A 26,739-nucleotide genomic window follows, 5' to 3' on the forward strand; every position below is an offset into this window, starting at 1 on the left:
ATTACTTTTGTAGTGATTTGAGTCGGTGTGTGTATGTCGCCATTATTTTATCAACCGTGTAGACCTCGGTTCATAGTAACCTATTGCTTTATAATTGTGATATAAAAAAATGATTTCATTTCGATTGTTTTTTTTCCTCCAACATAGGACTTTGATATTTTTGCAACAACTACAGTACTATAGTATCTAGCTAGCTAACGTGAACTGTTTCTCTCTAGCTTGGCTGACTGACGGACTGGCCATCCAGCTAGGGACAAGGCTTGCAAAAATCTAGCATAATCTGTCATTTTTATTTTAACAGCAATTCGGCGTGTTAAGTAGTTGGTGAGGTTAGTTAACTAACTGTCATCTTGCCTTTTGGTTAGCTAATATCCTCAAGACGGCAGATCACGACATTATAGTTACGTTAACCGGCGGTGGCTACATAGCTAGCTGACTAGCGGATATAACTAGCTACAGTAGCTTGTTAGCAAATCGTATTTCCACAAGGATTTGAAAGAAGTTTGTAGTTGGAGTCTACTGATACGGAGCTGACAACATCATTCAGGTTTGCAAGGTAGTTAACGTTAACTATGCTAACTTCATGTTAGCCATTTTTAGAGGAGCCCTCTTTCATGTTACGCTGGAGAGGAGAACTAACGTTACCTAGCTAGTTTATTCTGACTGAATCAATGTCTGAAATAAGCTGTCAGATAGTCAAGCACGTCGTATCAGGTGCGTGGACAATATCAGGTTCAGCCCTGTTGAAGCAACGTAGCTAAATTCCACTGAATTTAAGAGTGCCTCAGCCTTTGACATAAATATAATATCCGGGGTGGCAATACTGTGTGTGTGTGTGTGTGTGTGTGTGTGTGTGTGTGTGTGTGTGTGTGTACACAATACATTTACTCTAATGGCAATGATGCATGAAGCCTTTGAGTCTACAATTTGTCGGGTTTTGCAGTAGGTGGCCTAGCTTGACAAGATGTCAGAGGGAGAAGGGAAGCAGGTGTTGGACTCTGTCCAGGAGGGGAAACCAGAGTCTATTGTCGCTGCACCCACCGGTCAGAGTGTGTCATCCGTGTCCCCCCCAGTGTCCACTGTGACACAGCCCCCTGCGACAGAGGACGAGGAAGAGGAGAGCGAGGACGAGTCAGAGATTCTGGAGGAGAGCCCGTGTGGACGCTGGCAGAAACGCAGAGAGGAGGTATTCAATGAGCATGTGCTGGAGAAAGGAAAAGGGCTACTGTTTGTGTTGTTAGACTTTTGGCCCCACAAATATTGAACTTGTTTTTTTACACAACTACTTTGAATCAGATGGAGAATTATTGGTGTAATCCAACACTGTTCCTCGTTTTAGGTGAACCAGCGCAATGTCCCTGGGATTGACAATGCCTACCTGGCCATGGACACAGAGGAGGGTGTGGAGGTGGTGTGGAATGAGGTCATGTTCTCAGAGCGGAAGAACTTCAAGCTGCAGGAGGTGTGTTGGGTTCTCAACCAGGGCTCAGCTGCAACAGAACCATGCTCTATGTGATGTCATAATGATCAGTTATCACCCATTCATCACCACCTCCGCTGAACGTCTAGCGATGAGCTTCCAGATCCTCTCATGACTGCGGCTGCCCATCTGCTTCAAGAAGCACTCAGACTTTATCAAGCTGATCTAGCTACTGTAGCATTTATTTATTTTTAAATTACCTGATGTTTATTTGGTTAACAAGCACTTTGAGATTGCATTGTTCATTACAGACAGAGTTAAAAAGTAAGAACATTTTGTAAAAAAAAAAAAACGAAATAGGAACACAAAATAACGATGTTATAAACAAGGAGTACCAGTACCGAAATGTGCAGGGGTAAGAGATAATTGAGGTAATATGTTCATGCAGGTAGGGCTAAAAGTGGCAAGGCAATCAGGATGGATGATAAAACAGAGTAGCAGCAGCTGGTGTGTGTGTTGTGAGCGTATGTGTAGAGTCCAGTGAGTGTGCATAGAGTCAGTGCTCCCTTCAGATTTGTGATGAACTGTTCAGCATTCTTATGGCTTAGGGGTAGAAGCCATAAGAATGCTGAACAGAGTAGTCTAAGAGTCTTAGACTATTTTTAGGGCCTTCCTCTGACACTGCCTGGTAGAGGTCCTGGATAGCAGAGAGCTTGGCCCCAGTGATGCACTGGACAGTTGGCACTACCTTCTCRAGCGCCTTACGGTTGGATGCCAAGCATTTGCCATACCAAGCGGAGATGCAGCCAGTCAAGATGCTCTCAATYGTGCAACTGTAGAACTTTGAGGATTTGAGGACCCATGCCAAATCTTGTTAGCCTCCTGAGGGGGGATGAGGCATTGTCATGCCCTCTTCACGACTGTGTTGGTGTGTTTGGACCATAATAGGTCCTAAGTGAAGTTGACACAGAGGAACTTGAAGCTCTCGACCCGCTCCATTACAGCCCTGTCGATGTGAAAGGGGCATGCTCGGCCCTCCATTTCCCGTAATTCACGATCAGCTCCTTTGTCTTGCTGGCATTGAGGGAGAGCTTGTTTTCCTGGTACTGTAGGCTGTCTCATTGTTGTCTGTGATCAGGCCTACCACCATTGTGTCGTTGGCAAACTTAACATTGGTGTTGGAGTCGTGAGCGGCCACGCAGTAATGGGTGAACAGGGAGTACAGGAGGGGACTAAGTATGCACCCATGCATGGCCCTGTATTGATGCTTTTCCTTTTTGATGGTTCGTCAGAGTGTCTAGCGGGATTTCTTCTAAGCGTCTGGATTAGTGTCCCSCTCCTTGAAAGTGGCAGCTCTAGCCTTTAGCTCAGTGTGGATGTTGCCTGTAATCATTGGTGTTGATCGTGTCACTGGTTTTCCTGCTTGAGTTTTTGCTTGTAAGCRGGAATCAGGAGGATAGAGTTATGGTAAGATTTGCCTAAGCTCCTTAGTGCTCAGACACACCAATGGCGTTTGCTGGCCCAGAGTACTTAGCACCTCCTGAACAGAGTGCAGGCTGTAATTTGTGAACTGACTGAGCACCTATTTTTGCATGTAGATTCACGTGAAAATGTCTGCAGTCAGACGTCTACAGCATATGGTCCCTAAAGATCCACATTTGGTGCGACATGAGCGAGCCGGGTTCCAACCCGTTGCTGCCAAACATATAGCAAAGCAAAGTACTCTCTTTACAAAGTGTTATGAAAACTGTTCATAGAGACTGACACAAAGGTTGTTGCATAATCCTCAGGCACAATCCTCTCGCACATTGTTTTTAAATCTTTGTCTGTGGGCTGGGTRATGTTCATAAGGGCGCAGAACGTTAAAAATGTTTTGTACGCAAAACAAAAATGAGCATTTCTTATTAGACAAGTCCAGGTGGTGGTCCGTCTTATGTTTGGTGCTGAATAAACAAGACCCTGTTCTTGGCTGTGTTCCTCTGACTGTTTGGAGCTTGTGTCAGTGTGCTCTCAGACAGTGTAGTCTGCCTTCTGTTCTGCATGTCAACATGTTGTGTTGGTGTCTGTTGAAAACAGGCTGAGCATTGAGTAGAATGAGATTCCTTTAGTTTGAGGGAGCTTTAGTTCGTCGTATCCAATTGTTAGTAGTTACTATCTTGTTTCATCGCTACAACTCCCGTACAGGCTCGGGAGAGACGAAGGTCGAAAGCCATGCGTCCTCCGAAACACAACGCAACCAAGCCGCACTGCTTCTTAACACAGCGCGCCTCCAACCCGGAAGCCAGCCGCACCAATGTGTCGGAGGAAACACCGTGCACCTGGCCACCTCGGTTAGCGCGCACTGCGCCCGGCCCGCCACAGGGGTCGCTGGTGCGCGATGAGACAAGGACATCCCTACCGGCCAAACCCTCCCTAACCCGGACGACGCTAGGTCAATTGTGCGTCGCCCCACGGACCTCCCGGTCGCGGCCGGCTGCGACAGAGCCTGGGCGCGAACCCAGAGTCTCTGGTGGCACAGTGCGATGCAGTGCCTTAGACCACTGCGCCACCCGGGAGGCCCTTAGTTTGAGTAGCTTTTGTTGATCGTTTTTAATAGTTCCCAGAATTCTCCCTATGTTGCGTTTCTGAGTTTAGGTGGCAGGTAGCCTAGTGGTTAGCACAGTGGTCGAATACCCGAGCCGACAAGCTAAATCTGTCYATGTGCCCTTGAGCAAGGCACTTAACCCTAATTTGCTCCGTAGTACATACTAAGTACTACGACACCTATCCGGTGTATGTGACAACTTAAAAAATATATTTGTTTGACTCTGTGGGGAAAGTATGACTTGCAGAGATCCTGAACTAACCTTTGCTTTACCTCTTGCTTGGCAAGACCAGATCATATTCTGAGTTGCAATACCCTCCAATGTAATATGTGCAAGAACATTCTTGGCATTTCTTACAAGTCAGGATTGTTATGAGACATATAAGCCCTAGTTAGTAAAAATATCCTGTGGCCACATCGCCCACAATCAAACAAATGTAGATCGGGTTAGACAATTTTTAAATAAAAAATACATCCCCATGGGGGAAAAAAAGCAGAAACAGACATTAACCCAGGTTAAGGGGTTTTGATTGTTATATTGAGTTTGTCTTAATTGGCCTTAACTTAGTGGATGATGAGAAAATGTCAATTTGGACTGAAGGGTTGAGCTCATTGACATCAATCATGTTTATTAGTTGAAGGTTGTGGTATGTTTGATTGCAAATATTTATATTTTCCCTTCTCCTTTTTATCACTGTCCAGGAGAAAGTCAAAGCGGTGTTTGACAACTTGATCCAGTTGGAGCATCTGAACATTGTCAAGTTTCACAAATACTGGGCTGATGTGAAGGAAAATAGGGCCAGGGTAAGAGAGATTTCAAATGCAGTAAAATAACTACCTTTTTAATAGTAAGAAATATAAATGGAATGTATTACACAGGAAATTAACAACTTTTTTCCACTTGCAGGTCATTTTCATCACAGAATACATGTCTTCAGGAAGCCTGAAGCAGTTTCTGAAAAAGACCAAGAAAAACCACAAGACAATGAATGAGAAGGTACGTGGTGGATTTTMAGTCTGTTTGGATCTTAAAAGGGCTGTTATTGCTACATCATTTAAAAAAACTTTTAAATTAATGATACAGTGCATTCGGGAAGTATTCAGACCCTTTCACTCTTTCCACATTTCATCACGTTACAGCCTTATTCTAAAATTGAATGTTTTTAACCTTCATCTACACACAATACCCTATAATGACAAAGCAAAAACAGGTTTATAAATTTCTGCTAATATATTTAAAAAAAATCTAAAACAATATTTATATACAGTAAAAGTCAAATGTTTGGACACCTACTCATTCRAGGTTCTCTTTATTTTTACTATTTTCTACATTGTAGAATAATAGTGAAGACAAACTATGAACACATATGGAATCATGTAGTAACCAAAAGTGTTAAACAAATCAATATTTTTGATTCTCCAAAGTAGCCAACTTTGCACACTCTTGGCATTCTCTCAACCAGCTACATGAGGTAGTCACCTGGAATGCATTTCAATTAACAGGTGTGGCTTGTTAAAAGTTAATTTGTGGAATGTCTTTCCTTAATGCGTTTGAGCCAATCAGTTGTGTTGTGACAAGGTAGAGGTGGTATACAGAAGATAGCCCTATTTGGTAAAAGACCAAGTCCATATTATGGCAAGAACAGCTCAAATAAGCGAAGAGAAATGACAGTCCATCATTACAGTAAGACATGAAAGTCAGTCCGGAACATTTCAAGAACTTTGAAAGCATCTTTAAGTGTAGTCGCAAAAACCATCAAGCTCTATGATTAAACTGACTGGTACACTAAGTATTCAGACCCTTTACTCAGTACTTTGTTGAAGCACCTTTGCCAGCGATTAGCCTCAAGACTTCTTGGGTATAAAGCTACAAGCTTGGCACACCTGTATTTGGGGAGTTTCTCCCATTCCTCTCTGCAGATCCCCTCAAGCTCTATCAGGTTGGATGGGGAGCGTTGCTGCACAGCTATTTTCAGGTCTCGCCAGTGATGTTCGATCAGGTTCAAGTCCCTGCTGCTGAAAAACTTCCCAACAGCATGATGCTGCCACCACCATRCTTCACCGTAGAGATGGTATTGGCCAGGTGCCTGGTTTTCTCCAGACGTGACGCTTGGCAGAGAGTTCAGTCTTGGTTTCATCAGACCAGATAATCTTGTTTCTCATGGTCTGAGAGTCTTTTAGGTGCCTTTTGGCAAACACAAAGCAGGCTTTCATGTTCCTTTTACTGAGGATTGGCTTCCGTCTGGTTTTTGCTCTGACATGCACTGTCAACTGTGGGACCTTTATATAGACAGGTGTGCCTTTACAAATAATTTCCAATCAATTGAATTTKCCACAGCTGGACTCCAATCAAGTGGTAGAAACATCTCAAMGATGATCAYCGGAAACAGGATGCACCTGAGCTCAATTTTGAGTCTCATASCAAAGGMTCTGAATACTTAAACTGCATTTGGAATGTTATTCAGACCCCTTCCCCTTTTCCACATTTTGTTACATTACCGACTTATTCTAAAATGTATTAAATAAATGTTCCTCATCAATCTACACACAATACCCCATAATGACAAAGCGAAAACAAGGTTTTTAGTCATTTTTGCATATTTATTAAATACTAAAAAATGAAATAAGTATTCAGACCCTCTACTCAGTACTTTGTTGAAGGACCTTTTGGCAGCGATTACATCATACAGGGTATGATGCTACAAGCTTGGCACACCTGTATTTGGGGAGTTTTTCCCATTCTTCTCCCCCGATTGCTTAGTTTGGCCAGGCAGCCAGCTCTAGGAAGAGTCTCGGTGGGTCCAAACTTCTTCCATTTAAGAATGATGGAGGCCACTGTGTTCTTGGACCTTCAATGCTGCAGAAATGTTTTGGTAACCTTCCCCAGATCTATGCCTCAACACAATCCTATCTCAGAGCTCTACGGGCAATTCCTTCGACCTCATGGCTTGGTTTTTGCTGACATTTTAATACAATATTTCTAAAATCCTGTTTTTCCTTTTTCATTATGGGGTATTGTGTGTAGATTGAGGCTTTTTTATTTAATACATTTTTTAGAACAAGGCTATAACATAACAAAATGTGGAGAAAGTCAAGTGGTCTGAATATTTTCAGAATGCACTGTATATTACCCATTGATTCTTTAAGAATATAACTTATTTCAAGAATATAATAGAAATTCCTCATAGGCTTAGTATAACTGTCGTWCCCCATCAGAACCCAAAATATATAAGGTAACATTGAGTGGCTGCTGCCAACATACGGATTCAAATCTCTAGGCACTTTAATAATATTTTTMGGGGGATATAATAAATGTATCACTAGCCACTTTAAACAATGCCACTTTATATCATATTTACATACCCTACATTACTCATCTCATATGTATATACTGTACTCTATACCATCTACTGCATCTTGCCTATGCCGTTCGGCCATTGCTCATCCATATATTTTTATGTACATATTCTTARTCATTCCTTTACACTTGTGTGTGTATAAGGTAGTTGTTGTGAAYTTGTTAGATTACTTGTTAGATATTATTGCATGGTCGGAACTAGAAGCACAAGCATTTCGCTACACTCGCATTAACATCTGCTAATCATGTGTATGTGACAAATAAAATGTGATTTTGTTTTTACAATATTGTTTGTAAGGAATGTAATTGTTAACACTGTATAGCCTCTAGACATGGTGTAAAATGTTGATGTCATGGATGGGCAGTCCTTGCATCCATAGCTTTGTATATGACTGAGTGGTTCCATTTCTCCAGCTCCACCCAAATCATTCAAAGTTTATTGGTCGCGTACACAGATTTTTCCCTCAGCTGTTTACGGAAAAAGTGGCGGGTGGCCGCTTTACTATTGTTTGAGCCTTCCCCTTTTAAAGAACTGATGTTAAATTGAAATTAACAAACAAGAATGAAATCAGGAAACAAGACTGACACAGAAAAAGCTGTATGCAGAATGTATGTCACCTGTATGCTCTTCCTGGTTTCCCAGTAGCTCAGTAAAAATCACCCTCTTGGCTGCAGGCGGGGCAGTGTCCCATTTTATTATCTTGTGACAGCCCTATTTTTAACTGAACCTACAAAGCCCACTGTTAATGCAGAACTTTCCCGCTGTTGCAATTTATACATTTTTTGCAATTAATTGCAGCCTATTCTGGTCATTTGACAGAAGTAACACTTCAAGAACCACATGGTAATCACATTTCAATTAGGTTTGAATGTCATCTCTATGCTGTCTGTCTGTTGTCTATCAGGCCTGGAAGCGCTGGTGTACACAGATACTGTCTGCTCTCAGGTCAGTCTCTCACCTACACAGCATTACATATATCCATATTGGACTAAGCTCTACTTTGAGGCCCRTGGAGTCAGTTTTGTTTTTTCCAAACTCTAAATTCTACACATTCACACTTCTCTTGAAGCTTCCTGTAACCTTTCTCTCCTCTCCCCAGCTACCTGCACTCCTGTGACCCTCCCATCATCCACGGCAACCTGACCTGTGACACCATCTTCATCCAGCATAATGGCCTCATTAAGATTGGCTCAGGTGGGTCTCAGATCCGTCAATCACGCTAAATGTCAACCTTTTCAGAGGTGTTGGTCTGAAGGGTATTTTTAGTCTCTTTAATACCGGGGCCTTGTTCAGTAGGGAGGAAACATTTTGAAATGGAGTAGCTGAACACAGATTTCATTATCCATTGCAGAAATGTTTTGCTACGGTGCGCCCTACTGAACATACCCCAGGTGGCCCTTGCAACCTAACGTTCCCCATTCTCTTTGGACTAATTTGTGACTCGTCTGTTAGTGGCCCCAGACACCATCAACAACCACGTCAAGACGTGTCGGGAGGAGCAGAAGAGCCTGCACTTCTTTGCTCCTGAGTATGGAGGTAGATAACCTTTAACCTTAGACAAATGGTCACTTTTGATAAACCATGTAGTGGAGCTGTTTTTCTACTGACATTTTCTACTGACATTGGTCTTTTTCTAGCTGTTGCAGACGTCACCACTGCAGTGGACATTTATTCCTTTGGAATGTGTGCCTTAGAGGTGAGTGAAGAGTGGTGACTTGTTTCTGATGTTTTGTTATTCTCACTCTCGTATGACGGACAACTGAAAGAATTGAAATGCAAATTAACTTAATCATGATGTCGATGACTAGCTTTGCTCCATGGACACGGGAAGTTTTGTAGTCCAACAGTTTTGTAGTGTTGTACTTGTCCTGTTTCTAATCTTCTATTCCTCACACTTCCTCGTCTCTTCAGATGGCTGTACTGGAGATCCAGAGCAACGGCGAGTCGTCGTATGTGTCCCAAGAAGCCATCAACAGTGCCATTCAGTTCCTGGAGGATCCACTGCAGAGGGTGAGTCGGGGACCCTGGCCTAGCAGCTAACACCCGCTGCTTGTTGCTGATTCCTTAAGAGAGTGTTGCATTGAAATACAGAATGGATTTGTCCTGAAGGGTATTACCCAGTCCAGCCATAACATAACTATAGTCTACATAGACAGGTTGCCTGACAACGTCACGAAAATGATGCGCTCTCATCGCAGGGGTAAAAGGCTGTGTTATGATTCTGAACGGACAGATGGCGGACAGATGGCTAGCAACAATGACAAGTAGCAGCCATGTAGGGAATCGTAGGTTGCTCATTCCAGCTCGTCTCTTGTTCTATACACCATGTCTTGCTTTTGAAGTGTTTTGACTGTCTATGCTTATATGGCAAACATTCACTAGCTACCTAACCAACAAGGTATTTGAGAGACAAGTGCTTATTGTGCGACTGTATTTATTTTTTCAATAAACATTTGGAGACTAAATAGAGTTGACTTGTTGTCCGTAATCCTTTGAATTTAAGCCATCCCGTCTGTTTTGCCCCAAAGTTGCGCATGCATTGGTTTTGTTGCTAAACAACCCACTATAGTCCATAGTGTTCTTAAAGGGATAGTTCACTCCAAAATCAACATGTCACCAGACCATTTTTTAGCTCTGAAAACATTTGACAAACTTTGATTTTATTATTTACATTTCTCTTTATTGCCTGTATGTTATTATTGCCTGTAAATACAAGTAAAACTAAATGCATGCTCTTCAACCGATCGCTGCCTGCACCTGCCCGCCTGTCCAACATCACTACTCTAGACGGCTTTGACTTAGAATATGTGGACAACTACAAATACCTAGGTGTCTGGTTAGACTGTAAACTCTCCTTCCAGACTCACATCAAACATCTCCAATCCAAAGTTAAATCTAGAATTAGCTTCCTATTCCGCAACAAAGCATCCTTCACTCATGCTGCCAAACATACCCTTGTAAAACTGACCATCCTACCAATCCTCGACTTCGGTGATGTCATTTACAAAATAGCCTCCAATACCCTACTCAATAAATTGGATGCAGTCTACCACAGTGCCATCCGTTTTGTCACCAAAGCCCCTTACACTACCCACCACTGCGACCTGTACACTCTCGTTGGCTGGCCCTCGCTTCATACTCGTCGCCAAACCCACTGGCTCCAGGTCATCTACAAGACCCTGCTAGGTAAAGTCCCCCCTTATCTCAGCTCGCTGGTCACCATAGCAGCACCTACCTGTAGCACGCGCTCCAGCCTGTCTCTTATACACATCTAGATGTGTATAAGAGACAGGTACATAGCCCATCTATAATTTAGCCCAAACAACTACCTCTTTACCTACTGTATTCATTTATTTATTTTTTTGCTCCTTTGCACCCCATTATCTCTATCTCTACTTTGCACTTTCTTCCACTGCAAACCAACCATTCCAGTGTTTTTTTTTACTTGCTATATTGTATTTACTTCGCCACCATGGCCTTTTTATATTTGTATTTATTTTTATATATATTTTGTTTGCCTTCACCTCCCTTATCTCACCTCACTTGCTCACATTGTATATAGACTTATTTTTCACTGTATTATTGACTGTATGTTTGTTTTACTCCATGTGTAACTATGTGTTGTTGTATGTATCGAACTGCTTTGCTTTATCTTGGCCAGGTCGCAATTGTAAATGAGAACGTGTTCTCAATTTGCCTACCTGGTTAAATAAAGGTGAAATAAAAAATAAAAAAATGTGTGTTTGCTTGTGGCAGGAGTTCATCCAGACATGACATTTCTCTTTAATGCCGGTGTTGTCCAGGACTGAACCTTGTCTTGTTAATGCCGGTGTTGTCCAGGACTGAACCTTGTCTTGTTAATGCCGGTGTTGTCCAGGACTGAACCTTGTCTTGTTAATACCGGTGTTTTCTTGTGGTAGGAGTTCATCCAGAAGTGTCTGGAACAGGACCCCAGCAAGCGGCCCACGGCCAAAGAGCTGCTGTTCCACCAGGCCCTGTTCGAGGTGCCCTTACTGAAGCTGCTGGCAGCGCACTGCATCGTCAGCCACCAGCGTGAGTAACAAGACACACGCATACAGACACTGAAACACACTGCGACACACACAAATTGACACTGACACACACAAAATGTCATTGGACTATCCCTGTCTTGTCATGTAGACATGATTCCAGAAAATGCTCTTGAGGACATGACGAAGAACATGGACCTCAACCTGGTGATCGTGGAGGTCAAGGACGGAGTTCAGATGAAGTGAGTCTTAGATCCAACTATCTCTTGGAATCCCAAAAAGATTGAAATGACTCTGTTAAAATCTTCAATGACGTTCAGATTTGTAGCCATTTCCACTAACACATAACTGAGAAGGGAAGGAACTTATGGTCCCCAACTGCTGTTTAGTCTCCTATTGAGACACGCTTGATGTTGTTGTGCCTTGGACAGTGTGTGAACAGCAGACTAACCAGGAACAATCTGTTGATGTCCACAGGCTTTCCCAGTTCCCTGCTCTTGAGCTGGACAAGTTCCTGGAAGATGTGAGGTAGGGGAATGTGTGTGTGTTTCTCTAGAGGTGTGTGTGTGTGTTTGTATGAGACGTCTAACCCCCCCCCCCCCTCTGGTGTATCAGGAATGGGATCTACCCGCTGACAGCTTTTGGGGTGCCCGGCCCCAAGCAGCCCGAGCAGGAAGCAGTGAAGTCCCCCATCGTGCCCCCATCAGTCAAAAGCCCCACCCCCGAGCCTGCAGAGCTGGAGACCAGGAAGGTAAGTCCTAAAGGAGGAGGGAGAAGTACAGAGATGGATTGAAAGGGACACTGGACAGGGAAAAGGGGATTGATTGGGGAATTGAGTAGTTCAAGTATTGTTGAGACCCACATTGCAGTCAATACAGGCTGAACTCCATAGGCATAGTATAGAAAATCAACAAGTGTAGGTAGTAGATACAAGAGACAAAATGTAGTACATATAAATGAAATAGATCAATGTGTGAGTGTTTTCAAAGGGAGAGAGATATATATATATATATATAATATATATTTCTTTTTTTGTCTAAATATGTGTTGTCTACTGGTTTGAATTGGCTTTGGACTACAAAAATCTTTCTGCCCAGGTCCTACAGATGCAGTGCAACATCGAGCCTGTTGATGAGGGCGCCAAACATCACGTAAGTCTCATGACTATTCATCAATGCTGATCTAGGATCAGGTCCCATCCGTCCATGTAATCTTATTCATTATGATTTAAAAGCCCTCCAACTCTGAGACGCTTTGTAAATACAGCCCGGGGTAAGTCCTGTCCAGATTTCAAACCTAAAAAAAATTAGAGATGTGTGTGTATATAGATTATCTATCTTACTTCTTTTTCCAGCTTACGCTGTTGCTGAAACTTGAGGACAAGTTGAACAGGCACTTAAGTTGTGATTTGTTACCAAGTAAGTATCCACACGTCTTTAGTCCATGCTAGGGTTGATTTGGGGGTGTACAGAGCTATATTTTTGCATGCTGTATTTATAAATACTTAGGCATTTGGATTGACATGGATTTTTTTTTTTTTACGTATACATGAGCTGCTTAAGAAGCTGGGATTTAAAGTTGGCTTTTTCTAAAACAAATCGTGTATTTCTCTAAGCAGTAGGAAGCAGATTATTCAATCAACCTTTTTGTCTGTTGTTGATTATGGTGATATTATTTATCAAAGTGCAGCTGCTACTACTGTTAAACCTTTAGATGCCATCTCCCATAGTGCCCTTCGTTTTGTTACAGACAACAGTTTGATACCCATCACTGTATCCTGTATCAAAAGGTTGGCTGGACTTCACTAAAGACATGTAGATCTCTACATTACTCCCTTTTTGTTTACAAGGCCGTACTTCAGAAACTTKCGTCTTTTGCTGTTAAAGTATAGACATCTGAGTTGCCTAACACGTTCACAGGGTTGGTAAACTCTTGAGGTTCCTAGGGTCTCCACTGAACTAGATAAATCTGCTTTTAGTTTTAATGCACCGTATTGCTGGAACAAAATACATTTCATCTTGATGTTCTGGGGCCGTTTGGGCAATTTAAAGTATTGATTGGGGATTTATTTGTGGATAAATATAACTGTTTTTCAGGGTGATTTGTGATGTTATATTTGTGCATACCATGATTGTGTGTATGTTATTATACAGGGAGCATTTTGAATAGAGACCTAGGTCTCTGTCTTCCCTGTCAAAATAAAGGTTAAATACAAAAGAAATGGACACATCAAGAGTGTTGTACTTTACCTTTAAATGTATTTTCAGATTTTTATTGAACAGGTAGAAAGAGCGAATGACTGTGGGGAAAGATGAATTTAGTTTCAGAGGGCAGAAGGCCAGATTCAAACCTTTACCGACACTGTAGATGTGTGCCGGAGGGTGTAACATTATCACTAGACCAGCCAGGTCACAGGGTTGTTGACCTGTGTGTTTTGTGTACAGATGAGAATGTGCAGGAGCTGGCCGTGGAGCTCGTTCAGCTGGGATTCATCAGCGAGGTAAGACAAGGGGTCACAATCCCTGAATCCCAGAAACTAAATCCCACAATCCCAGGCTCAAAACATTCCAGCAGGATACAGAGGGCTGAGGATGAGGCATTCTGACAATTTGCCTTTCAAATGGGGTCCTGAATTCTGTCTTCTCTCGTCCAGGGCGACCAGCCACGACTCGCTTCGGTTCTGGAAGAGGCCTTCTCTAAGTTCTACAGCCGGAACGGATTCTTGAATCCGGTCACCGTCTCCTCATAGCAGAGGAGCCTCACCCCCTCTCTCCTCAACCCCTCCCCCCATCATCATCCTCTCACACAGGACTTTGCTGTCGCTCACAAAAAAATTATTGTGGGAAAGCTTTGCAGGGACATGGGGAAGCCTTGGCCTGTCCCACCCCCCACTAGGTGTTTTAGTATTTTTGTACTTATGCTTCTAGTATATTTTGTGTAGCCATTTGCTTCTGTTTTAAAAGAAAAAACGACTCGTTGTCACTTTAGTCAGTATTATGAGCTATATTTTGAAAATTAAGGAGTTTTTACACAACTATCAGAATTTTCAGTCTGTGAGCGACAATATCTTCGGTCTCACGTATTCCGATGTACTTATGCATGGTGCTGTGTGTGGGCGGAGTCTGGTTGTGATTGGTCCTCTTCTCTACTTTCTCCCAGCAAATGAGGCGTCTTCCTTTGATGTGAGTGTGATGCCCCCCCCCCCCAACTTCCTTTTGTATTATCAGAATGAGATGTAGCTGTAGTTATGACGACACCTTTACCTGAGCTCAGGTGGGGAGTGGGAGAGCTGATTGCAGTCCAAATGTTGGGATGATTAATAAGTTATTTATCAWTACGGTCTGTCATGAACTTTCAGCACGGAGCCGGTTGGTTCTTTTAGTGAATGTTTAGTTCATTAGGATCCCCAGTAGTTGTTGCCCATGCAGCAGCTACTCTTACCTGGGGTCCACATACAAATGTGTCAATTTTAATTATTCTATGAGAAGGAACTTTGTCACTCGACTGTTTCTTACTCTTTAACGTTTTATTTTGCAAATGTTAGAAAGTGGTCATGCATTTTCTCCAATTTTATGTTTTGGTGCCATTTCAGACACAGTGAAACAGTATTCATGTAAGGACCTCTGGTTTACACTTTAAGACTATTGGCTTACCTCAATAGTCACATTCCTTAACAAATAAATTGACTCATAACGTGTAGTGAATACATGCATGCACTCTTTATACCTTAAACTAAACTGGCTGCAAGTCAACAATTATCACTCCCTAATTGACAACACTACATTCCTATTCAATCAACCATTGTGAAGGGAAGATCTTTTTTCTTTACAGAAACTAAAGTGAGGAATGTGGTGTGGGCGAAGGCCTGTATGTTAAACTGAGAATAACGTATTGTCATAACGGACATACAGTATCAGTGTGGGAGTTACAGGACTGTCTCGCTGATTCTCTGAAAGCACACGTTCTGCTTGAAATCAGATGCAGCACAGAATATGCTAAGAAGTCACGAAAGCACCCACTGTTCCTAGTATCTGTCGAGTCCACTTGCTGCTAGTTTGCACTAATGTACTGTTTTGGTTGTTTTAACCCGTCTTTTCAAATACAATAACTACTACTGCTTAGGTATGGTTTTAACCAGCAACGTAACGATTTGCATGTGTTAGGGGAGGGAGGGGTGTTGGTCTGGTAAGCGGGATACGTGGGTTGGTATTGGTCTTCTATAGTGTATGTCATGCTGGACATAATGCTGTGTCTCGGGTAGGCAACCCTGGTCCTGGAGGGCCAGGTGTGTTGAATATATGCAATCACTGAACTGATCAATTAGCTCCGTTGGTCAGGTGTGGTGCCTAGTTGGAACAAAATGTAAATGCACTCCAGGAACAGGGTTGCCTCTGCTGTATCTGGCTCTGCAACACCTTTCTCTTCTTTTATTCCACTTCCTGAAATAAACACGACACCTAGCACTTCAATAACTTGTTTGACTCCCTTCTGGTTTCTGTTGACCTAGATTGTCTGTTATGTAATAGTGGTTTCCTTTGAATGTTTGTCTGCTGAAGAATAGATAAACTGATGACTTGCACTTAGGGTTAGGGTCAGTTCAGTCAGTAAACTGAAATTCCAATTTCACATTTTTTTCATAGAATTTGGTATTGGAATTTCAGTTTACTTCTGGAATGTAATTGACCCCAGCCCTGCTCACATACCTATCATATTACCAGGTGCATGCAGAAAAACGGTATGCTCAAATAATAAAAACTCCAGGTAACTGGTGATGCTCCACTGATGGAATGGATCTTATAACCAACGTTTTGGTCTCAATAACCTGAATGAAGGTATTTTTCTGCAAAGCTCATTTCAAACTTAAGAAAAAGCAAGTTCGGGCCTGAAACTTGGTTAGTCCGGCCATGCACTACCGAAGTCATAGTAAAACTCTTTGTATGATATRTTTTGTGTTTTGATTATGAGYGTCCCTGATGAATTTTCTCCGACCCCAAAAAGTTTGAGAACCACTGATCTGGWACATTGAKTCTTACACTGCCTTCAGAGTGTTCACGCTCTTTTAAAAATTTGTTGTTACAGCCTGAATTTAAAATGGATTAAATTGAGATTTAATGTTTACAAATTAATACAAAATGAAAAGCTGAAATGTCATGACTCAGTAAGTATTCAACTCCTTTGTTATGTCAAGTCTAAATCATTCCAGGAGTAAAAATGGGCTTAACAAGTCACATAATAAGTTTCATTCCCTCTATGTGCAATAATAGTGTTGAACATGATTTTTGAATGACTACCTCATCTCTGTACCCCACACATACAATTATCTGTAAGGTCCCTCAGTCAAGCAGTGAATTTCAAACGCAAGAAAAAGCAAGTTCTGTGGTAACTGGTTAATTTGTACATTTGTTTTATTATCAACTGTTTCATCAGAATTGTAAGAATAGCTGGAGCCCTTGAACTATAATATGTATGTACTGCACAATCTTTAGTCACCATTGACATTGTGCCCAAACAACTAGTACTGTATTACACACACCAGTGTCATGCTGACAAAAACATTGATTTACTAAATTAAAGCAGTAAACTTCCACGTGAAAAGTACATCAAGCCTAAAAATTATTGTTTTGATAGAAAACTGTAAACATGAATTCTAACAAAAAGAGACCAAAAAAATGGTAAGAACAACTTCATTAGTATTCATCAATTTGAAAATCAATTCGGGGTGTGTTTTCAAATTCTTTACATTGTGTGTGTGTGTGTGTGTGTGTGTGTGTGTGTGTAAAAAAAGACTACAAAAACATTACATATCACTTCATTTCAAACACATTACTGTCTTACATTAAATAGTGTTTTACCTCCTATTTTGAAAGTAATGTGTATAGGCACATTCAATTTACGGATAATTTTGCACATCGCTACACAATTTTTGGTCCACAAAATTCCATGTTATTCACAACGCTGCCCAACTTTTATAGACAATATCAATTTTCAGATTACTTAACATGACTGGTAAACAGTACAGTGGTGTCAACCACATCTGGGTTCAAATACTATTTGAAATCTTTCAACTCCTTTAGCGTTTGCTTTAGTCTGTCTCGAAGAGTTCAAACCCAGATGGTCTCGGTTTGAACTCTTGCAACTAAGCTATTGGTTCCACTGTTCCAGACAAGCTCAAGGAAGTATTGATTTCAAATAGTATTTGAACCCAGGTCTGGTACAACCTGATCATCCTTTAACTCGAAGTGACACTGTCCAAAGGTCCCAAAAGGTTGATAATCAAGGCCAGGGGTTTGTTCACTGGCAATACATGCATTGAATAAACGTTGCCCATCAATATAAGGCAAARGAATAGGAGAGAGAAACCGAAAACAACGACATAAGGACAGAGTTGCTAAGAGTGAGCTCAGACAGCCCAATCTCTTCCAACCTAATCTTGCTCAACCCAAATCACATTACACGGTACATTGTGCCAGGATTCTGAATTAAAAAGCCAATAGTGTCCTAACGGACGAGCATCTATGAAATGTCATTTACTGTAGCCAAGGGAGCTCAATGTTACATTAACACATCACCGTAGGCGTCAGTAATCTCACAAGTCTTCTGAACTCAAATACTTCTTCAGAGGAAAGACTGAGGAATATTTGCTTTGTGAATTAAGCACCTGTGAAGCAGCCAAAGGCTTTTTGTTTCCCACCTCGCCAATGATTTATGGAGGGTTACTGAGAAGGTAATCATCTCAGACAGTTTATGTTTTGTGAGAACTACCGTATACAAATCCTTGAGACTGAGAATGTTGTTGAGCACTGTGACATCGTCGCCACATCCAGGAAGTCTCTTGGGTGCTCTCCGTCTCTACGAGATAGACGTGTTACAAGTGACTGCACAGACGGAGCCCTGCTCAAGAGAAGGCTTAAGATGGTCTACCGCATGTTTTCAACAGGTCGTGATGGATTCTTATTTCTTAAGACACTGGTACATCAGCGCCCGTGGGTTGAGCACATAGCGCTCTGAGTTGAGGAACTTGGTGAGGTACTGCGGTACGGCGGGCCGCGGCGTCATGAAGGACATGCCAGGACTGACGGCCATGACCTCGGCGATCTTCCGTTTCATCTCGCCAATCTCCTTATCCTGCTTGAGCACTTTTCCTGTGGGACAGAGGTACAGTAGAGTCACGATAAGCGATAGAGGAGTTATAGATAAAAAAAATAAAAATAAAGATTTATGAAGTCACTGAATTACTGTAGCTAAACTCTCCTTAGTGTCAAATCTTCACATAATAATCGGCATACAGTATAACTGAAATATTCACGCAAATCTTCCACTGATATCAATGCAAGATTTAAGCGAAAGTTCAAGCTACACGTGCATATCTCAAGTTGGCAATCAGCTAAATCAATGCTATATAGAACTATAACATAATTCTACAGAGCTATAACACAATTCTATAAAGAAATAATATAATTCTAAAGAGCTATAACACAATTCTATAAAGAAATAATATAATTCTAAAGAGCTATAACATAATTCTATAAAGCTATGACATTATTCTATAAAGCATGACACAATTCTATAAATCTATTACATTCTATAGAGCTATAACATAATTCTATAAAGCTATAACATAATTATATAACGCTATAACATAATTCTATAAAGCTATAACATAATTCTATAAAGCTATGACATAATTCTACAAAGCTATGACATAATTCTATAYACCTATAACATAATTCTATAAAGCTATGACATACTTCTATAAAGCTATAACATAATTCTATAAAGCTATAACGTAATTCTATAAAGCTATAAAATAATTCTATAAATCTATGACATGATTCTATAGAGCTATAACATAATTCTATAAAGCTACAACATAATTCTATGACGCTATAACATAATTCTATAAAGCTATGACATAATTCTATAGAGCTATAACATAATTCTAAAGCTATAACATAATTCTATAACGCTATAACATAATTCTATTAAGCTATAACATAATTCTAGAGCTATAACATAATTCTATAAAGCTATAACATAATTCTATAGACCTATAATATAATTCTATAAAGCTATAACATAATTCTATAGACCTATAATATAATTCTATAAAGCTATAACATAATTCTAGAGCTATAACATAATTRTATAAAGCTATAAATGATTATATAGCGCTTTAACATAAATGGGGAGGGGGACCTTGTGTTATCTCCAGCTGCCTGCGGGTGTCTCCCAGGGCTGAGAACAGGTCCAGTTTGATACGCGTCTCGGCGCTCAGGTTGTACTCCAGGTGCTGAGCCTTGTCCTGCAGGGCTGACAGGGCAGAGAGCAGCACATCCTGCTCCTCCTGTTCCACACAACGATACTTCCCCAGGGCCTGGGATGGGATCAGGGAGAGAGACACTCGCAATAGCCCCAGGGCTACATAGAAGCAGACTGGTTGGCACCCAAATGGATTAACCTACGTTTCACTGTTGTTGTAAATCGAAGCGATGGTGAAATGTAGCGAAATCAGTTTGGATGCCAGGCTAACACAGGAGCGTGGACTAACAGGGCTGTGTTCAGTAGGTACGATACAGGAGAACACGGTTTGGAATTGAGTGTAACGTGGTGGTTCTGCCTGGAATTGTCCAATAAGAAACGATTGGTTTCGTTTTCCGTTTCAAAACGTTTTAAACCGTGTGTCCTACTGAACATGACCCTGGTGGTTGAGCAGTCATTCTGAGGTGCTTTTAACAGGATGTGCTTTGGTTCCCCAAACTTGTTGAATGCTTTTTTTTTTATACTCGTTTTTGTATGCTGAAGAATTGCAACGCCCTCATTCGAAAGCCAATTTCCCCAGTTCGGGAACCAATGCACCACATGACCACAATATCTATTTCCAACAGTGATGGTGGATTGGTTGATGGCCAGCCATTCAAAAAACAATGTGAGCTGAATATTTGTTTAAACGCTCTAAGGACCTGATTCTTTCTTTGTMTTTTGTAAAAGAGGTTTTTAAATATTCACAAGTTAAGTGGAGGTAGTAACAGTTGTATTGTGTTGTATTACTAAATAACTAACTAGTAACCTATGATGAATTCACTTTAAGATGTACAATGTTTTATGAAAGGCTTGGCTTCTGCCTCTGCAATGTCTGCATGCTTCATGAAGTATATGTCACCACAAGAAAACAATAATCACAAATGACAAGATATTAAATATATGTCAAATGAATACAGTTAGCATACGGTATCGATGAATGCAAATACAAAGTGCCCACATTACAGTACGTTGAGTTCAGGCCAACACAAAAAAAACGGATGATCTGAAAGTCCTCAAAGCACTGGCCCAAACACCATTTCCTGCTACTCAAATCCACAAACACAAATAATGACACAGATAGTCACACGCAACAAGCCACAAGTRCACAAAACGGCATATCCAAAAACACAAGACAACGGAGTATCACTTCAACAACGAGCAAGACGTGAAAACTCACAAACTCGACACGTACATTCGTACGGAACCCACTCATGTGAAAGAGTAGTACTTTTATTTATTTTTACCTCCACTTCATTCACTAGAGCTATTAGACGGCCCTCTTTCCCTTGACTCTCCAGCTGTAGTTGTTTGTACTCTGTCTCTAGATCTTTTTCTTTTTTCCTTAACATTAGGGTCACAGAGTGTTCCTGCCTAGTGTGGTGGAAGATAGAGAGAATAGTACATGCTTTGTTTCAGGCGGTCAGAGAGGTGCTGCTTATTTGTGGGATTGGGGAGGTGGGGTAGTCCAAACACAAAGAAACATGACATCATCGACAGCAAGCGATCTTGGGATTTGGGGGGGGGGCATTTTGAAATCCATCTGTACTTTTGTTTGCTTTAAACAAATATTATACTTCACTAATCATTATGTTTTTTTACTATGATTGTTGTTACCGGCTGCAATGAAAATAAAGTTAATAGTACAGCAAATAAAAGAAAGAAAAGCAAGTGTTGGTGAAATTAGGAATGATCTGGAGCAGGGGTTCCCAGGGACCCGCAGAGGTACTGCAGGGGGTCCGCTGTCAGATCTCACTTTTTTTTCTCATGAATATTACTAACAACAACAGATGAAATTAATTTTGCCCAAGCGATCCAAATAACTTTAGAGGGTGCTATACAATGCAATGTTATTAATCTACAATGTATGTTCTTAACCCTGGGCAACATGGGCCTGGGAGGGTCACAGGTTTATTGGTATACACAGTATTCCACCAATTATATTTTTTCAACTCAATAGGTCTTGTATTGAATACTTCTCAATACATAAATGCACTGTAATTTCAACTTGAAAACTGCAACATTTTCTCTCTGATGCCAAGAGGCAGGCCTTTAAAATGTACCTTCCTACGGCCTGAAACTTGGTTAGTCCGGCCATGCACTACCAAAGTCATAGTAAAACACTTTGTATGATATTTTTTGTGTTTTGATTATGAGGGTCCCTGATGAATTTTCTCCGACCCCAAAAAGTTTGAGAACCACTGATCTGGWACATTGACTCTTACACTGCCTTCAGAGTGTTCACGCTTTTTTAAAAATGTGTTGTGTTACAGCCTGAATTTAAAATGTATTAAATTGAGATTTAATGTTTACAAATTAATACAAAATGAAAAGCTGAAATGTCTTGACTCAATAAGTATTCAACCCCTTTGTTATGTCAAGTCTAAATTATTKCAGGAGTAAAAATGGGCTTAACAAGTCACATAATAAGTTGCATGGACTCCCTCTATGTGCAATAATAGTGTTGAACATGATTTTTGAATGACTACCTCATCTCTGTACCCCACACATACAATTATCTGTAAGGTCCCTCAGTCAAGCAGAGAATTTCAAACACAGATTCAACCACAAAGACCAGGTAGGTTTTCCAATGCTTTGCAAAGAACGACGCCTATTGGTAGAGGGGTAAAATTCAAAAACAGACAAGGAATATCCCTTTGAGCATGGTGAAGTTTGGATGGGGTATCAATACACCCAGTCACTACAAAGATACAGGCGTTCTTCCTAACTCAGTTACTGGAGAGGAAGGAAACCGCTCAGGGATTTCACCATGAAACCAATGGTGACTTTAAAACAGTTACAGAGTTTGGCTGTGATAGAAGAAAACTTAGGATGGATCAACAACATTGTAATTACTCCACAATACTAACCTAAATGAGAGAGTGAAAAGAAGGAAGCCTGAACAGAACAAAAATATTCCAAAACATGCATCCTGTTAGCAACAAGGCACTAAAGTAATGCCGCAAAGAAATGTGGCAAAGCAATTCACTTTTTATCCTGAATACAAAGTGTTATGTTCGGGGAAAATCCAAAATAACACATTACTGAGTACCACTCTCCCTATTTTCAAGTATAGTGGTAGCTGCATCATGTTATGGGTATGCTTGTAATCGTTAAGGGCTGGGGAGTTTTCAGGATAAAAAAGAAACGTAACAGAGCAATGATCACGGCAAAATCCTAGAGGAAAACCTGTTTCAATCTGCTTTCCACCAGACACTGTGAGATGAATTCACCTTTCAGCAGGACAATAACCTAAAACACAAGGCCAAATCTACACTGGAGTTGCTTACCAAGAGGACAGTGAATGTTCCTGAGTGGCAGAGTTACAGTTTTGATTTAAATATACTTGAAAATCTATGGCAAGACTTGAAAATGGTTGTCTAGCAATAATCAACAACCAATTTCACAGAGCTAAAATAATTTGTTTAATAATAATGGGCAAATGTTGCACAATCCAGGTGTGGAAAGCTCTTACAGACTTACCCAGAAAGACTCACAGCTGTAATCGCTGCCAAAGGTGCTTCTACAAAGTATTGACTCAGGGGTGTGAATACTTATGTAAATTAGATTTCTCTATTTCTTTTCAATAAATTTGCAAACATTTCTAAAAACATGTTTTCACTTTGTCATTATGGGGTATTGTGTGTAGACGGGTGAGAAAAAAAATATTGAATCCATTTTGAATTCAGGTTGTAACAACAACAAAATGTGGAATAAGTCAAGGGGTGTGAATACTTTCTGAAGGCACTGTATATAGTGTGCACTACTTTTGACCATAGTCCTATGGGCCCTGGTCAAAAATAGTGAACTACATAGGGAATAGGGTGCCATTTGGGACGCAGCCTCAATAGCATCTGAGGGTAAAGGTTATTGCGTAACATGCAAGTCATACATTTATATGCATTTGAATACAAAATAATGGCGGAAGGTGAGAGAGTGAGTGCCATACCTGTTTGGTAGACTACTACGAGCTAAGATGGCCGCCTCCTCTAGTTTCTGAGCCTGGAGTTCGGCCAGCTGTTTCTCTATGGAGAGCCTGGCCTCTGTCTCTGCTCTGGTCTTCTTCTCTAGCACGGCGCTGATCTGCTTATCTTTCTGCTTGGTCTTGGTCAGAGACAAGATCCTGAAACACAGAGTCAAACCACAATGTTCTAGACCAGGGATGGGCAACTGCCGCATGCCCCCTTTTGTAGGCCTGAGGCCTGTGGGTACGCAAACTCATGAGCCACTAGTGGTGGCCCCCATGCCCATCACTGTTCTAGACTAAAGGGAGTATTTGGTCTGTATCCTACATGGTACCCTATTCCCTACATAGTGCACTACATTTGACCAGAGTCCTATGGGCCCAATAAGGTGCATTTCGCATGCAGCATTGGTGTATGTGAATCAATACATTCCATTCCCACTAAATTGGTTAGAAGGTTCGAAACGTGAAAAATATTTCAGTAGCATGTGATTCTTCATGTGATTCTTCATGTGATTCTCCAAAGCTGAAGTATAATTTCAGCCAGTACTTTTGAAAGAAGTGCTCACAAGCCAAAACGGGTCCCTGAAAATGTTGCACAATTGGGTACTACGCAATTAATTTCATGTTCCGTCCTGTTTTTTGGGGCAATTTGTAGGAAATGTTTTGAATTCCAATGTGTAAAATATGTTATGAATTTGTAAGTGCTTAAGATCCCGGACTGCATCTTTAACATAGTTAGTTATTTCATTTGAGTATAATCACATTATTGCATCAAGGTACTACACCACATAGCTTACTTGTGCTAACCTGGCTTGAGTACAATACTCAGTGTAATAGTGCCATATGTGGAGGGTGGTGGGGTAGAGGGGGGACATGACATAACATTTCAAACAGAGTGTCAGTGCATATGATAATTATAAACAGTAAATGTTTTATTGTCACATCCACTAGAGAGGTGCAGGGAAATGTGTTGTTTTACAGTGTAGAATTACGGCACATCTACAGATGTTTCACCTTGTCGGCTCGGGTATTCAAACAACGACCTTTCGTTTACTGGCCCAATGCTCTACCCACTAGGCTACCTGGTCAACCAGCAGGGGGAGCCAAAAACAGTGTATGGCAGACAGACAGGGCAATAGGGTCACGATGCGAGGCAAAACAAAATAGACCATAAAATGCAATGTTATCACTCACTTGCTCTGGAGCAGCTCGTTGTTCTGCCTGAGCAGAGACACCTCGGGCCTCAGGCTGTGCTCGCTGTTGGTCAGGTTGCAGACGTGGCTGCGCAGCTCCTGCTCACCTTGTCTGCTGGCCAGCAGCTCGCCCTTCAGCCTCCTCATCTCCTGCTCCAGCCTGGGAAATGTGGGAGAGGGGGAGGGAGAAGGGGTAGGGGAGAGAAGGAGGTAGAGAGAGAGGGGGAAATAGATAAAGGGAGGTAGAGAGAGAGGGAGGGAGAGAGGGAGGTGGATAGAGAGGGAGGTGGAGAGAGAGAGGTGGAGAGATAGGGAGGTGGAGAGAGAGGGAGGTGGAGAGGGAGGGGGAAAGAGATATAGGGGGAGGTAGAGGTTGAGGGGGAGAGAGAGGGAGGTAGAGAGAGAGGTAGAGAATAAGAAGAGACACATCTCTCTGTGTGTCTCCAAAGCCAATGAAATCAAAGTGAATGGCGGCGGAGTATCCCTACTTAGTGATTTGGTCAGCATGAGGATTTGGCGCGGTGGGGCCCTTGTCTGCGGCGTGCCGATTGGGGCTGACTGTTTTGGCCCCGTTCTTCTGCTTCCTATCAGCCCTGCCAGTGGGAGGAGGTGAAGGGATGCTAGCGGCGCCAGGGGACATCCTGCGTGCTTTGGGGGAGGAGGATGAGCTTTTGGCAGCACGGGGGACTTTGCTGCCTTGCTCCTCCTGAGGTAGATTTTCGGTGGTGGCCGAAGACTCAGTCGACCCTCCTGTCGACCTTCCTCCTGTCCCACCGTCGGTGGGGGGGTCTCTGGGTTTGGAGGACGGGGGTGGCTGGGGATTTGAGTCTCCCAGCGTTGTTGCCTCCACACCCCTCTCGGTCCCTCCCTGCTCCACTCCGCTCTGTATCTGGAGGCAGTCCATGGTGAGTCTCTCGTCAGACGCCACAGCACCGTTCTGACACTGGTACTGACTGGACTCAGGTTTAGGCCTCCACTTTGAGTCTGCAGGGCGAAAGAGCTATATTTCAAAGACAATATCTAGCTACAGAGTATTGAGCTCACAGTGAGTTCTGCTTCCTACACGCACAGGGATATTAAAGTGGGGCATTAACTAAAAATGTCCTCCTTTGGCATTATATGAGTTCCAAATGGCTCCACTTTCTCTATGTACTGAACTGCCTTACCAGTGCCCAACTAAAGGGTTTAAACGTGAAAACAACTGCCTTACCAGGGCCCATCCAAAGGGCTTAACCTGAAAACAACTGACTTACCAAACAAAGTAGTACTACCATTGGGGAATCATCTCATAACAGTGTAAAACAGTGCAGAAATGAATGAGTAGTAGGCACAATCTCCGCTGTACTTACTGCCGTTGCAGCTGTACTTACTGCCGTTGCAGCTGTACTTACTGCCGTTGCAGCTGTACTTACTGCCGTTGCAACTGTACTTACTGCCGTTGCAGCTGTACTTACTGCCGTTGCAACTGTACTTACTGCCGTTGCAGCTGTACTTACTGCCGTTGCAGCTGTACTTACTGCCACTGTCGTCTGTGATGCTCTTGGGGTAAAGCTGCAGGCCCAGAGGTAGGGACTGTTCCAGGAGGTGCATATGGAAGTTGTTTTCGCTCTGCACAGCTTTCTGCGTCCTCAGTTTGAAGATGCTGGTGAAGTAACATGTGGCGTCGAACCCCAGATAGACAACAGGGTAGCCAATGCTGGGGGGAAGGTGGGGGGGCGGGAGAGAGAAAATAAATATTAAATAATGGCCTACATTATTGTGTGTCATGATGACAAACACTTGCATGAGCAGAGTACGCCACTTGTGATTCATTGCGATTTTAAGACGTTAGCTTAAACCCACTCAATTCAAGCGGTTGTGAAAATCCTTGGCATTCAGAAAGTATCTACAGCGTATACACTGGGTTTG

At 41.9% G+C, this 26,739-nt stretch overlaps 2 protein-coding genes across 4 annotated transcripts in view; one reads left to right on the top strand and one right to left on the bottom strand.

Annotated features, from left to right (window-relative positions):
- On the top strand, positions 1 to 17,140 carry nrbp1 (nuclear receptor binding protein 1). 2 transcript variants are annotated; one of them, XM_023973499.2, is made up of 18 exons: positions 1 to 556; positions 944 to 1,186; positions 1,340 to 1,462; positions 4,707 to 4,808; positions 4,912 to 5,001; positions 8,268 to 8,308; positions 8,463 to 8,557; positions 8,816 to 8,899; positions 9,001 to 9,059; positions 9,275 to 9,373; positions 11,284 to 11,416; positions 11,525 to 11,615; positions 11,851 to 11,901; positions 11,989 to 12,124; positions 12,471 to 12,524; positions 12,728 to 12,791; positions 13,818 to 13,873; positions 14,027 to 17,140. In XM_023973499.2, the coding sequence occupies exons 2-18, from the start codon at positions 965 to 967 to the stop codon at positions 14,120 to 14,122; spliced, it is 1,596 nt and encodes a 531-aa protein (XP_023829267.1). In that variant the 5' UTR covers positions 1 to 556; positions 944 to 964; the 3' UTR covers positions 14,123 to 17,140. The 2 variants fall into 2 exon arrangements, with proteins under 2 accessions (XP_023829267.1, XP_023829268.1); XM_023973500.2 differs by having other exon boundaries at positions 947 to 1,186.
- The window catches only part of si:dkey-12h9.6 (macoilin), a 14,089-nt gene continuing 4,110 nt past the window's right edge, over positions 16,761 to 26,739 (bottom strand). Inside the window, exons 5-11 of one of the 2 annotated variants that reach the window (XM_023973497.2) lie at positions 26,349 to 26,527; positions 25,320 to 25,815; positions 24,833 to 24,991; positions 23,621 to 23,794; positions 20,919 to 21,045; positions 19,570 to 19,747; positions 16,761 to 18,515 (exon numbers count right to left, since the gene is read on the bottom strand). In XM_023973497.2, the coding sequence (XP_023829265.1) occupies positions 18,325 to 18,515; positions 19,570 to 19,747; positions 20,919 to 21,045; positions 23,621 to 23,794; positions 24,833 to 24,991; positions 25,320 to 25,815; positions 26,349 to 26,527 (1,504 nt within the window). In that variant the 3' untranslated portion in view covers positions 16,761 to 18,324. The remainder of the gene's footprint in view (positions 18,516 to 19,569; positions 19,748 to 20,918; positions 21,046 to 23,620; positions 23,795 to 24,832; positions 24,992 to 25,319; positions 25,816 to 26,348; positions 26,528 to 26,739) is intronic. The other variant, XR_002875941.2, reaches the window with a different exon arrangement.

The sequence above is a fragment of the Salvelinus sp. IW2-2015 genome, linkage group LG28 (assembly GCF_002910315.2).
Source record: "Salvelinus sp. IW2-2015 linkage group LG28, ASM291031v2, whole genome shotgun sequence".
Lineage (NCBI taxonomy): Eukaryota > Metazoa > Chordata > Actinopteri > Salmoniformes > Salmonidae > Salvelinus > Salvelinus sp. IW2-2015.

Bases quoted from the DNA above. Each gene is read 5' to 3' on its own strand.
- nrbp1 (XM_023973499.2), top strand. From the start codon at position 965: ATGTCAGAGGGAGAAGGGAAGCAGGTGTTGGACTCTGTCCAGGAGGGG. The intron at 11,417-11,524 runs GTGAGTAACAAG...CTTGTCATGTAG, and splicing joins CTGCATCGTCAGCCACCAGC to ACATGATTCCAGAAAATGCT. The intron at 13,874-14,026 runs GTAAGACAAGGG...TCTCTCGTCCAG, and splicing joins AGCTGGGATTCATCAGCGAG to GGCGACCAGCCACGACTCGC.